We start from the raw sequence: 12,488 nt of genomic DNA on the forward strand, positions 1-12,488 counted from the left end.
GTGCATTCTCACTAGTTTCTTCCCACACTTACTAATCCTAAATGTAAGCACCACTATTATCTGCTTAGCTCAACAAGGGGAAGTTGCTGAAATGTGTTTGCTTTTCTGAATCAGGTCATTGCGTATATACTCTGAGCACGGTTTTTCAACCACTCAACATTTTTTTAATCCAGCTCTTAACTTTGTATAATGCCTGCTTATAAATATTGGTTGTTCATGTTATTTGAAGAGCTTTAAAGTGATTTGCATTCCAGTTTAATGAAAAATATTTGAACATTTAAGAGATATTGTTTGCACTTTGCATAGAAAGTATGTCTATGTTGAACTTGAGTTTTGTCTCCTGGTTTTGTGAAGTCAGGAACTTCAGTGACTAATACATGGTTAAACTGAAAGTCCATAAAAACATTTGAATAGCATTTGAGCCATACAAATACAATTAATACTGTAAGAACAAAAATATACTAAATTTTTTTAAATTAATTTTTTAACACATTGGTGTCCATTCCAGCATACAGACACACAAAATGCCCCACCCTTGGCCTGGATAACATAGCCACACACTAACCTACTGTGGCTAAGGGTGGGAGATTTGCTGTGGGGGAGGGCTTTTTTCTGGGGAAATCCGTAGCTTATAAATCTCCACTGGTTAGTGGAGCCCCCCTGAGGCGCTGACCTCCCTCCTCCCGCTGCATCCCGTCGGCACAAGAGATTCCTTCACACTGGGTGCCATAACGCTGATAGGAAAAATCAGCAGATGGTGAAACACTTTCTTAGGGCATTTTAAGGAGAAATGCTTTGTAAGATTATTTATCTGACATCTTTGATTCCAGTCACAGATGCAATGCATTTTGTATTTGAATTCAAAAGTATGTTATCCTAATTTTGTTTTCTTACATATTTTACACATGCAGAAAAGTCTTTAAATCCCCTGCATGCACTTATGACCAACAGAAGGAGGAAAAGAATCTCACTCTAAGCTTATTAATGCATCCTGGTTGTTCTCCAGAATGGGCTTGCTAGTTGCCATAGCAACCAGGCCTTAGATATTGTTGAGTAGGAGAAGCTGGATGTAGAAGTCGATGTAGAATTCACATATTACCCTGTAACCCTGGCTGGTGTTTTTTTCTTTTAAATGTAAAGTAGCCTATCTAACTTTAAAAAGGAAAATACCTGTAGTTAAAGTACGATTATTATTTGGCATTTATATTATATCACCAGTCGTATCTAGTACTTTAGATCTTTTAATATAAACAAATGCCTCTGAATGTGAGGCTCTGACTGAAAATCTAAATTTCAGTGGTTGTCTGCCAGTGTCTGCAGAAATCAACAGGCGACAGTGCTCTCCATCTTAAGTGCTGATGTGTGTTCACGCCTAGTCAAGCTGAGGAAAATCAAAAGACACTGAAAAATTAAGGAGGTCATTCTTTCAGCTCTACTGAGTGAGGAAGGGATGGAGGCTCTACCAACCATTAACAGTTACAGAAAGAGGTTGAACAATTGCAGACAATGATACGTACTATCATAGATGTGGAGTTCGCTTAAATGTCATATTTTCACTCATCCATCCAAGCATTTATTTTCTTCCAAGCAGTGGGAACAGGAGTAGAGTTGTGCAGACCTTCCACTCCCTGGCTCTGCAAGCTCTTCCAAAGCGTCCCTGAGGTATTCCAAGCAAACAAAGACAACATAATGTTGATCCCTAGACTACCTTAATTGGCTCCTGACAATTTCTGCCATTTGCATCTGCAGTCTCATTCGTATGTTCACTACCCACAGGTTAAATCCTCACCTTTGCCTTTTGGCTCAGCTCTCTGTTTTTGCCACAACACACTGGTATATTTATTTTATCACCGTAGACTGCGTTCTTCCCACACTTTTGAATACAACTCCAAGATGCTTGATCTCCTCCTAATGAGACAACAACTCATCTCCCAAACCCTGGCTGAACCTACAGATTGTGTCCATAAACGTTATGGACATAATCAGTGGTACAGTCCACATTAACTGGCAGAGTCAAACACTTACAGGGATCTGGTGGCCCATAGCAGCAATGCACCTCTCAAAGGGCATCCCAAGGGATACAGTATATGCCTTTTCTGTGTTTACAAAGTACGTTTGCTTAAGAACCAGTGAAAGGGCTGAATGGATGGTCTGGTGTTTTGCAACCATTAGATAAAAGCCTCCTTTATCTTTCTCAAATCTGAGCTTTGACTGATGCTTGTTTTATGCTTTGAGTGGGTGTAGCTCAAAGGTAGTCCGCAGACACTCATGGACTATGTCTATAGTTTTCATGCTGTAATTTTTTATCTTTAAAGTTTGTTTCAGGCTTCTCCCATTTCCAGTGAACTTCGCTCTTGCTAGATTTCATGTTCCAGTAGTATCTGCTCTGCAGTGATAACAAGCTCATCGAATTCTGTAAATATTAAGAAATGGCGCTCCAGTGCTTCCTTTAATACCTCCTTTAACATAGGACACTGGATCATCCTTTATGAAAGTAAAAAATGACATGATCCATAATCATACACCATCATCAAGCTGAAGTGGCATAGATGATTTAAATGTTAGCTTCAGTGCCCCCCGCCCATGCACATGTAGTAGTTCATTTTTGGGACATTGTAGTCTAAACACAGCAAACATTCATTATCACATCTTTTGTGGAGGCACAGTCAGATTTTCTGAGCTCAAAGGTTCTCTGTTCCTTATGAAGTCCCCATTTAGATCAGCTCAGCAGCAGAAAGTTACAGAACTCATCCACCAGAACGCTCCTAAACAGTTTAATAGATTATTTTGTTTCTTTGTTTTGAACTGTTACTGCACTTGACCCATGCTGCTCAGCAGTCTGATTAAAATCACATGTATTGTTACAGCAAAAAGAAATCTAATGGTCATCTGCAGCTAATGGTCTGTTGAGGCTATGGAGATCCTATCAGTACACCATTGTCCTATCTCTATTAAAAGCCTAGGCTCTTGGACAACATGAGAAGCTAGGCAGTCAGCCAGAAACAGTTATCATCCTGTCATCTATTTTTCACTAGCTTTACAGCTCAGCTGTACTTCACAGTGAGCATCTCTGAGAGCTTGGCGATTTGGGACCATCAAAGCGATCTTAATCTGTGTGAATCTGAATAGATTTGGCACCAGAAAAAATAACATTCGTGATAAAAAATAAACACAAAAAACAGTGTTTTGCTAAGGTTCATATATTTTCTGAGCAGTGAAAAGGTATAAAATAGCTTTATTGAGGAACTCCTTTAGATCAGACATCAAAAGTCACCTATGAGGGACATATTCAGACAATAAGTCCTTCTGTCTAAAAGGATTCAGTAAATTAATCCATGCCAAAATCATAAAGAATTCTTATTTCTTTTTTTGAAATGACGACATATTGCTGGCACTGGAGATTTAAGTATGTGGAGCGGGAGGCTCCACTCTCAGCAAAAGCAATGAACATGAGGGGACTGACTGGACTGACAATGGGGACAAAAGTTTGACTGACTTGCCACTGACACCCAAGATTGCACCTACTCGCGATTGTGGCTCAAGAGTTGGCAGTTTGTTTTGTAATCGGAAGGTTGCTGGTTCGAGCCCCGGCTCAGACAGTCTCAGTCGTTGTGTCCTTGGGCAAGACACTTCACCCGTTGCCTACTGTTGGTGGTCAGAGGGCCCAGTGGTGTCAGTGTCCGGGAGCCTCGCCTCTGTCAGTGCGCCCCAGGGCAGCTGTGGCTACAATGTAGCTTGCCATCACCAGTGTGTGAATGGGTGGATGACTGGATGTAGTGTAAAGCGTTTTGGGGTCCTTAGGGACTAAGTAAAGTGCGATGCAAATACAGGCTATTTACTCCACCCAGCCAGGGTGGAAAGGAGGGATCTATGTTTTTACAGGAGGAGGAGAGGATGAAGGCGACATCCTAGTTTCGCATGAGCTTCTGACCCATGCAGATCTTTTAGTTGCCACTTTTCTGTGTGTATGTACTAGCAGTGTGTTATTATGACATCGTGTTGTTGACAATGCAAAGATCACAGTGAGAAACTAGTGTAATGTGTTATTACACCAGTTTCTCACCTTAACTAGGATAGACTGGTTAAGGTGGGGACCACTAATGCTGGTACGCTGACGCAGAGGCGTAGACACCATGTGCTAGCATGTAGGTCATTGGGGAATTTAGACCCAACTTTAGGGTCAGCCACTTATATAGACGCTTTAGGAGGGCCCAGAGGGGTCCCTAATAAATACCAGGTAGCATCAGGTTTTGAAAACATACCAGTCCTTTCAGCTTTCTTTACAGCCACACCAACTAAAAATGTGGATAAGATTAACTATGTCCATTACGATGTTAATGTTAAGGCTTGCCAATTTGACTACGGATGCAATTGAGGGATTAGCTGAGCAGGTGGCTCCTAGCTCTCTGATGGCTGTACAAAATAGGATGGCCCTTGATATGCTGTTGGCTGAAAAAGGGGGTGTCTGTGGGATGTTTGGAGACATGTGCTGCACATTCATTCCAGACAACACGGCCCCTGTGACCAGAGAGGGACTGAGAACATTATCCAAGGAAATGCATGAACATTCAGGGGTGAACAATCCTCTGGAGGAGTGGATGATGTTTGGGCAGTGGAAAGGGTTTATTTTGTCAATCATGGTGCAAGATAGATGTTGTTGCTCAAAAGTTAAAAACTGCTAGACATTGGGGATGTGAAACTATGTGTAGGCCAGTGGAAACAGAAGAGCACGAAACAAGTGTTAAAATTAAAGATAAAAACCATAAAGCAAATGAGACGTGTTGAAAAATAAAGGTTAAGAACTAGGGTGCAGGGCACAACTGAATTTCCACTGCCATGTGGGTGGGATGACAGTGATAAACATGTTGTGATTGGCTGACTGGGGGACTGCTCCCTGTTGGCAAGGAGGGGTGTAATGAAAAGGTATAAAATAGCTTTATTGAAGAAATGCCTTAGATCATACATCAAATCATTCTCTAAATCATACTTTAGAACATACTCTGTGCAGCTTAGAGTTTGATGTGTGTGATCTCCATATGCATATGCTTTGCTGAATAAAGAGTTGAAGTTGGACTTCACGTCTCCGACTGACTTCTTGCCATCTAAAGAATCGGGTGAAGCCGGCGTGCTTCGACAGCAGCAACCATGTCATGGATGTATTACTTATAACTAAAAACTTAGACTGGTTATAATATACTAAGAGGAAAAACAAAGTATTTAGGACCAGTGTTGGTCAAGTTACTTGAAAAAAGTAATCAGTAAATAATTACTGATTACTTCCCCAAAAAAGTAATCCCGTTACTTTACTGATTACTTATTTTCAAAAGTAATTAATTACTTAGTTACTTTTTAAAAACACGATTTACAACCTGAAGAGGTGATAAAGCGATAGATCTTTCAGCCCAATTCTACTTTTTCTACATAATCCATCATACAAAATGTAATCAAATGGAAAAGTATCTTTTTTTTAACTTGTTTTATCAGTTTTAATCTTTTAACTTTATGCATCAAGCAAAAATTTAATGATATGCAACATTCTCTGACTTGAATAAATTAGTTTAACATTTAAACCTATTTTCTACACATTCCAGCACATAAAATAAAATATTTTTTGTGTTTACACTCAGTCTTTCAAATAGATGCAAGTAAAACACAGCAGAAAATAAATAAAGTCAAAGACTCAGCGGTCCTGTTGCTCTATTTTCACCTGTAAAGTAGGACTACGGTAGGCGGAGGTTTACCCTGGTGCAGGTGTGCTCCACGACTTTCTCTGTGAGTTTCCCATTACGTCATTGCGCACTCGGTGCTTGCTTGGAAGTTTAGGGGGGTTTTTTTCGCTGTAAAAAGAAGTTTTCTTCCCACGCACGATGGACGCTAATGTTTTTGTCACTTTTTATGGAATCAAACTTAAAGTAAGGTCAGTACTTCCATGCTTTAAACGCTGCACGCTCATGCTCTCTCCCACAATCGATATGTGATCCATTGTTGATCTGCACACAGCTGTTGTCACGAACGGCGCACTCGCTTACATCACGGTCGTGAGACATTCTCGCAAAAAATCACGGTTTTAGTAACGCAGTAACGCAGCGTTCCTACGGGAAAGTAACGGTAATCTAATTACCGTTTTTGCAATAGTAATCCCTTACTTTACTCGTTACTTGAAAAAAGTAATCAGATTACAGAAACGCGTTACTCTCTGTTTAGGACTAGTATGGCTAAATGTTGAAGTTAATGCCAATGATCTCTCTTGTAAGTACTGTACATTGGGTATTTTACATATCAAATACTCAGATTTATAAAACCACCACCCAATCTAACGTTTATGCCACAAGTGCCCTAAAACAGCATTATTGGTAATTACCCAAATCTTTGTTTATTTTTATGTAATAGTTAATCCACCAACATGTGCAAAATCTTTAATCAAAATTAGATTTTGCTACAATATAATTATTGCTGTTATCTGTGAATTTTCAAATTAACTCTTTTATTTTAAAAAAGGGAAGCAGATTAATACATTATCATTAAAATGCCAAATTACAGTTATTTAATTGTATTCATGAACCGAAAAATTTGTTTTGGTGACTGAATATTATGCTTCATTAATTTCTGACTTCTCAGTGCAGTCCGGGTCAAATTTGGGTAAAAACAAAAATCACGAATTCAGTTTGCTATTTGCCTAACAACATTATTTTTTCTCTTTCTATGACAAAGTCTAATATATTTGTTAAGCACTGTACAACGTGTAGGAAATGACAGTGTTTAATTTTACATTGTCTGGCAGGAAAGCCACTTAAATAAAAAATTAAAAAGCAGTCATTCGGTAGTGAGCACAAATGAGTGAGCACAAGTTTAGCTTTATTCATCCCAAGGGTTGGAAAATCCTTGAATTATAGCAGATAAAAACACTCAAGGAAACCAATAACAAAACAGCTTAAATAAAACAGAATAGTTCAATAAAAATGTAATATGACAAACCAAAACCGCTCAATAACGTGCACAAAATGAAGGAACTTATTTAAAAGGGAAAAAGTATAGAATGAAACACCAGCTATTGATATAATAGGGCATTTAATATTGGGTGGGTGGAGAAAACATTTCACATTATATTATTCTATCTCCAGTTTAAGCTTGACTATTAAAATCATTATCCATGGAATTAAGTTAATGAATTTTGCATAGACTGTATGATGCTGTTGGGAGATCCCTGAGCAAAATGATACTTTATGACTGAAAATATAGGAATGTGCATGTAATGGTAGAAATATTAAGTCATTAACATAGCAGTATAGTAGAGTGTTCTTTTAGACAAGTTTTTGCATACAGGGAGTACTGGTACATAGAGTCATTACACTGAACATATGGTGTTTATTTTCTAGGCACAATCATGACTGTTCAGCTTGTTTTGTTGCAGCTCTAAATGAAGATGTGTCAGCACATTCAACTTATGTTGCTATGGGCAGAGGTTTTTTTTGACATTGAGGGGAAAAAAAAGACCAAAGCATCTTTGGTCTTTAGTTAACAGCAGTTTTTATAAAAAAAAAAAAGAAAGAAAGAAAAAACAGTGATTCAGCTCGTTGTATTTCTAAAATTGAAATCTCCAGTCAATAAAAATGCTGAAACACGCTTTGTAACCAAGAGCATTTATTTTTATTTAAAAAAAATGAAAGGGAAAAGCTTTCATGTCTTCCTGCCACAGTGACTGGGTGTTTAGCAAACCAATTAAGGAATCTGCTAATTTCTTCATAGAGTAGATTTTATCAGCATTTTTCAGGTTTCTCCCAAAATGAGAGACTGATTGAGAGACAGTGAGGCTGTGATGTCTGAAAATTTTGTAATATGCGAATATTCAGTAATATCTAACATTCATTATCAACTGTTATTTTTAAAATAACATTTCGTTATGCTGGTGAAACACAATGGTGAACAGTAAGGCAGCTCACTATAAGCTCAGTATAACCACTGCATAAATTTATAAAATGCAAATGGTACACCTTCAGCTCCTCTGCACAGGCCATTAAGAAATAATGGTATGATGTAATGCTGCCGCCTACTGGCAGAAACAGACACAGCATATATCATGGTAGAGACCTTTTACCATTATATAAGCGATAACAAGAAATTACGTCATGCATCATCCAAATCAAATCACATCAAATTACAGTCAGGTAAATACTGGTGAGGTATAATAGTTTGAGAAGGACTTTGTTTTGAATAACTGAAAATAAATGAGTTCATCATTTCACACATAAAACAGTGACAGCGCAGTTATTCAGTCGGTATCTTTAATAATTAACCAATGAATGTTTGGCTGGCTGACGGACCTTTATTTCCTTAAAGGAAACAGAAGCTCTGCTCCATGCTGGTGAAGACCACAGCTCTAGAACAGCAGAAACACATCCGTCAAAAGTGCAGCTACAATTACACTGGTGTATTAGTTCTGTTTTGTGCATTAGGTTATTCAGCATCACAGAAAGAAATACTTAAATTTAAAAAAAACCATTAACTTTAATAGCTACTTGTATATAAGCAGTGTTTTTAAAGCAGCTGCTGTGCAGGCAACAGCTGGATGTAACAGTTTCCTGGTATACATTTCCACTGCAAGCAACCAAGACCCAGCTATTCCACCACTGAAGGACATGTGTCAATATTTACCTCCCAAATTTACTGCAGCCAACTGGTGCATTCAACATTCTTACAAAATCAATTTTCTCTTCAGCTCACTTTTGCAAAAATAAACAAACAAATAAACAAAAGTAGAGAGTTTGTGCATACTTAAGGCATTGCCTTCAGGTGAACAGGTGTCAGAGCACTTATCCATCTGGCTTTGTGGAACAAGATTGTGGGGAGCTAAGGACTTCGCTTAGGCTTCACTTTAAAACGTCCTGTACTCAAAACAGGGCATTGTCAAAAAAAGCAAATTTCTACACAAATAAATTTGATTTATTCCCCTTTGCATGTGTTTTGACCCTGCTCTCTTATTTTGTCTCCAACACAAAAAAAGTAATGATTGTAAACTCTTAACTGGCCGTACTGAAAATCATGCAGTTATTAGCATTTCCCTACTGCAATATGCGAGAAATATGTCACCTCCTGATAATCTATTTAGCTCTTTGTATTTATGAATCTTAATATGAGATACAATGCCACTTAATCATGGATGACCTACCAGGGTTGAGAATTCTCTCTGCAGCTTTGTGCTCGTGGTGCCTGCGGAGGATGTTTTGTGCCTTCCTCTGGTTTGTGCTTATATCAGGCGCAGCCTTGATTTCTGTTGCTGTCAGGTTGTTCTTGATGGCTTTTGAAGCTGTGGAGCGAGCCAGGCTGGGAAGTAGGTTCTGGTATTCTTCATCGGTGAAGTCTGGCTCTGGGCCCTCTACATCACTGACTCTTAAAAGGGAAACACAATATATGTTATGATTCTTTGTCACATCGCTTTGACTGCTAAACAAATATTTGTGAGAGTTGCAATAGTATTGTTCTGGATCTTTTCATCATCATTAGCATTAATAGTTGCACGTGTCGTCACATATTTGTAGTTCCATATACAAAAAAGGCAAACATTTCTTTTTAAAGATGAATATTACATCAGATATAAAGCTGCCAACATACCTCCCTTTAGTTAAAATAGTGTAAACTTCCAGCACCAACAGCTCAGCTGCTCCTGGTTTACAATGGATTGTTCCATCAATGGCCTCCTTCTTCAAGTACAGATTCCGCTTCTCTAAAGACTGAATCAATAAACTTTGTAGATTATATTTAAACACTTGAATGGAGAAGGAAACCACTTTACGATTCAGTTAACACAGGCACTGTGGGTAGTGAAAATGTCACATCCCAGCGGGACCTCAACACAGGGTTGGACTGGTAAATCTGGCATACTGGGCATTTTGTGCACCAGCTGTACAAGCACTGACAACAGCCCATTCATTTATTTTCAATACTGACACTGGATTGCCCAATCAATCTCTTAATGTGACCAGCCCATCCCCTTTGCTGTGTGGAAGAAGTGGTGAAAAGGTGAAGCTGAAAAGCTGAAAGAAAACAATAAAAAGAAATTAAGAACAACCAACATGTTAGCTGTCGGGGCTGCTGCTCCACCATGAACCGGGAACAATTAGTAACCAATCTTCAGTTACAGCACGCTGTTGCTGCAAGTGCCTGCTGTGGAGAAGTGAGGGGGAGATGGAGGTAGATGAAATTGACGTGGTGAGAAAATAGACGAAGGGACATAATAAAGAAGGAACTTTGACCACGAGCCATTGCTAATAGCTGAAGTTTAGCTTTTAACTGTACCAACTATTTAAGTCCACGTCCAGCCCTGCTTCAACATATGCATTTAAAGCTCCATGCTGTCTGTGTGTCTGTGCCCCTGGTGTATTGCAGATTAACCAAAACATTTATTTATGACACTTGCAGTAGCAGTAGCCTGCAACAAGTAAGAGAAACTTGAACTTGTATTATTTAAACACCAAACTGTAGCTGGAAGATGCATTTCAGTGACATGCCAACTGCAGTGAATAAAAAAAGCATTTCTTCGTGGCTCATTATATTTTTGAATATTTTGCTCTGCTCACCCGCTCTATCTGGCTCCAGTTCCACTGTTTGGCAGAAAGCGATGTTCCTCTGTCGTATGAGTGCAATGAAAAGTCTCGGGGGTAATAATGAGAAAATATCTGTGCCACAAGGTAGCCGCTGGAAAAATCTCTGGAAATGAAATACAGAAATAACAATATGCACTTACTGGCTCTACCAGTGGAATTTGCCTTAGCACTTGGTTATTCCTTGTCATAGCAGATTTATTGTTATCCTTGCGTTTTCCTTCTTTTTTAATCAACCTCACATAATCCTGCTCCTTTTAATTTGGTTATTCGCTTCATATTTTATGCATTGTAAGTTTGTGTTTAAATGAGGAAACGGAAGAAAATGGGCCACATGGTAGTTCAGAATTTGGATATGCTGTATATAAATTAGGAAATTGATACAAACACAGTTTACAGTGTGCTGGAAATTGGGTGGGTGGGTGTGAGGGGGAGGTAGATTGAGGTAGATTTTGTGTGGTGATATTGTATTGATACAGGGACACCAAATATCACTTTAATTTAATTTTAAACAAATTAAAATATTCTGGAATTACTATGAGGACTCACCTCACGCACCACAATCCTGAGATAATGATAGCCAGACAAACTTCAATTAAATTGGCTCAACTCTAAGCCCATCCAACACTGGACACACTTAGCTTGACAAAGCCAGCTCTTTTACACAATTTTCAAACAGCCTCATGCTTTAAAACTTACAAGCTGATGAATGACCTCCTTTTAATTTCAAAGAGACATTTTTCTTCATAAGGTCTGGCCTGCACAGTCCCATCCACTCAGTTTCCTTCTCATTCATGCTGGTTACCATGATTGCTGCAGAAGCACTAAACCACTGTTAGCCAACTAATGAAATTAAGATTGCACTGCAACAACCTATCTTTACCAAACTGTATGAATTTAACTTCCAGTTCATGTGTATCAGTAGAATTCAGCTAAGGGGGTACATCAATGCCGTAATGGGTACTGTATGTGTGTGTGTGGATTTATATATATCATGAATGTATGTATTGTGCATTCATTTATTCCTCTATTCCTCTTTTCTGCTGAACTAACAGTTCAGCTGCTGTTCTGATCTTCGGGATTCAGAGGTTATCCACAGATCTCCTTTTTTCAGTCACAAGAGTCCAGGAGCTAATAAAAAGTGCGACATCGTGTGCATATATAAAATGTGCAGGCTTAGATACAGCGTGACACTTGGTCACCCTAGTTTTATGTGATTTTTTTTTCTTTTTTTTTATTCTGCAGTTACATGTTTTTTTAAGTTAGAAAAAAGATTAAATGGTATCTAAAAATGGTATCTACATTCAATTTAGCTAGCTAACAGTAGGTTAGTAAAAACACAACATAATACTTTTCTAACAATATGCAGGAAAATAGACGTGTAAAAATAGATATATATATATTTTTTAAATTACACATATCCTCTTTTAAATATTCTTCTTCTTTTCTTTTATTCGTATTTGTGATTCACAAAATAGGTTCTGTACCTGCGCACATTTTTGGGATAAAATGCCAAGTCCAGAGTTTGCAGCCACTTGACTACTTCTCTTGGTAGTCCTGTTTTCTTGGGACATTCTGCGAAACATATGCTGCTCCGAGCCATGAAATCTACACACCAGTGACTTTTCTATCGCTGTTACCAGTCACCTCCATAAATCAAGCCGAGATCTGCTTTTTTTTAAGGGAGGGCTAATTGACGAGCTCCTGGCCTGTTTTGTTGAGATTTCTATGACAACGGCACTCTGCGGTGCTAAACCGTGTCGGTAGCGGCGTGCTGCCCTCTAGAGGATGAGCGGTCTGTTTCTTCAGTTATTTATTTATTTGGTTAACATTTGTATAAAGCTTTTAAATAATAGTGCTACCCAATAAATAATACTAGAGCATACACAA

General features: G+C 38.5%; 1 protein-coding gene across 2 annotated transcripts; it reads right to left on the reverse strand.

Moving 5' to 3' along the window:
* Window positions 1–1,509: 1,509 nt before the first annotated feature.
* Window positions 1,510–12,335, reverse strand: spata4 (spermatogenesis associated 4). 2 transcript variants are annotated; one of them, XM_080304583.1, is made up of 5 exons: window positions 12,086–12,335; window positions 10,575–10,704; window positions 9,610–9,728; window positions 9,167–9,387; window positions 1,510–1,657 (listed from the first exon to the last, which is right to left on the reverse strand). In XM_080304583.1, the coding sequence occupies exons 1-5, from the start codon at window positions 12,199–12,201 to the stop codon at window positions 1,554–1,556; spliced, it is 690 nt and encodes a 229-aa protein (XP_080160709.1). In that variant the 5' UTR covers window positions 12,202–12,335; the 3' UTR covers window positions 1,510–1,553. The 2 variants fall into 2 exon arrangements, with proteins under 2 accessions (XP_080160709.1, XP_080160710.1); XM_080304584.1 differs by lacking the exon at window positions 1,510–1,657 and adding an exon at window positions 7,625–8,377.
* Between the last annotated feature and the right edge of the window lie 153 nt (window positions 12,336–12,488).

This window comes from Astatotilapia calliptera, chromosome 2 (genome assembly GCF_964374335.1).
Source record: "Astatotilapia calliptera chromosome 2, fAstCal68.1, whole genome shotgun sequence".
Lineage (NCBI taxonomy): Eukaryota > Metazoa > Chordata > Actinopteri > Cichliformes > Cichlidae > Astatotilapia > Astatotilapia calliptera.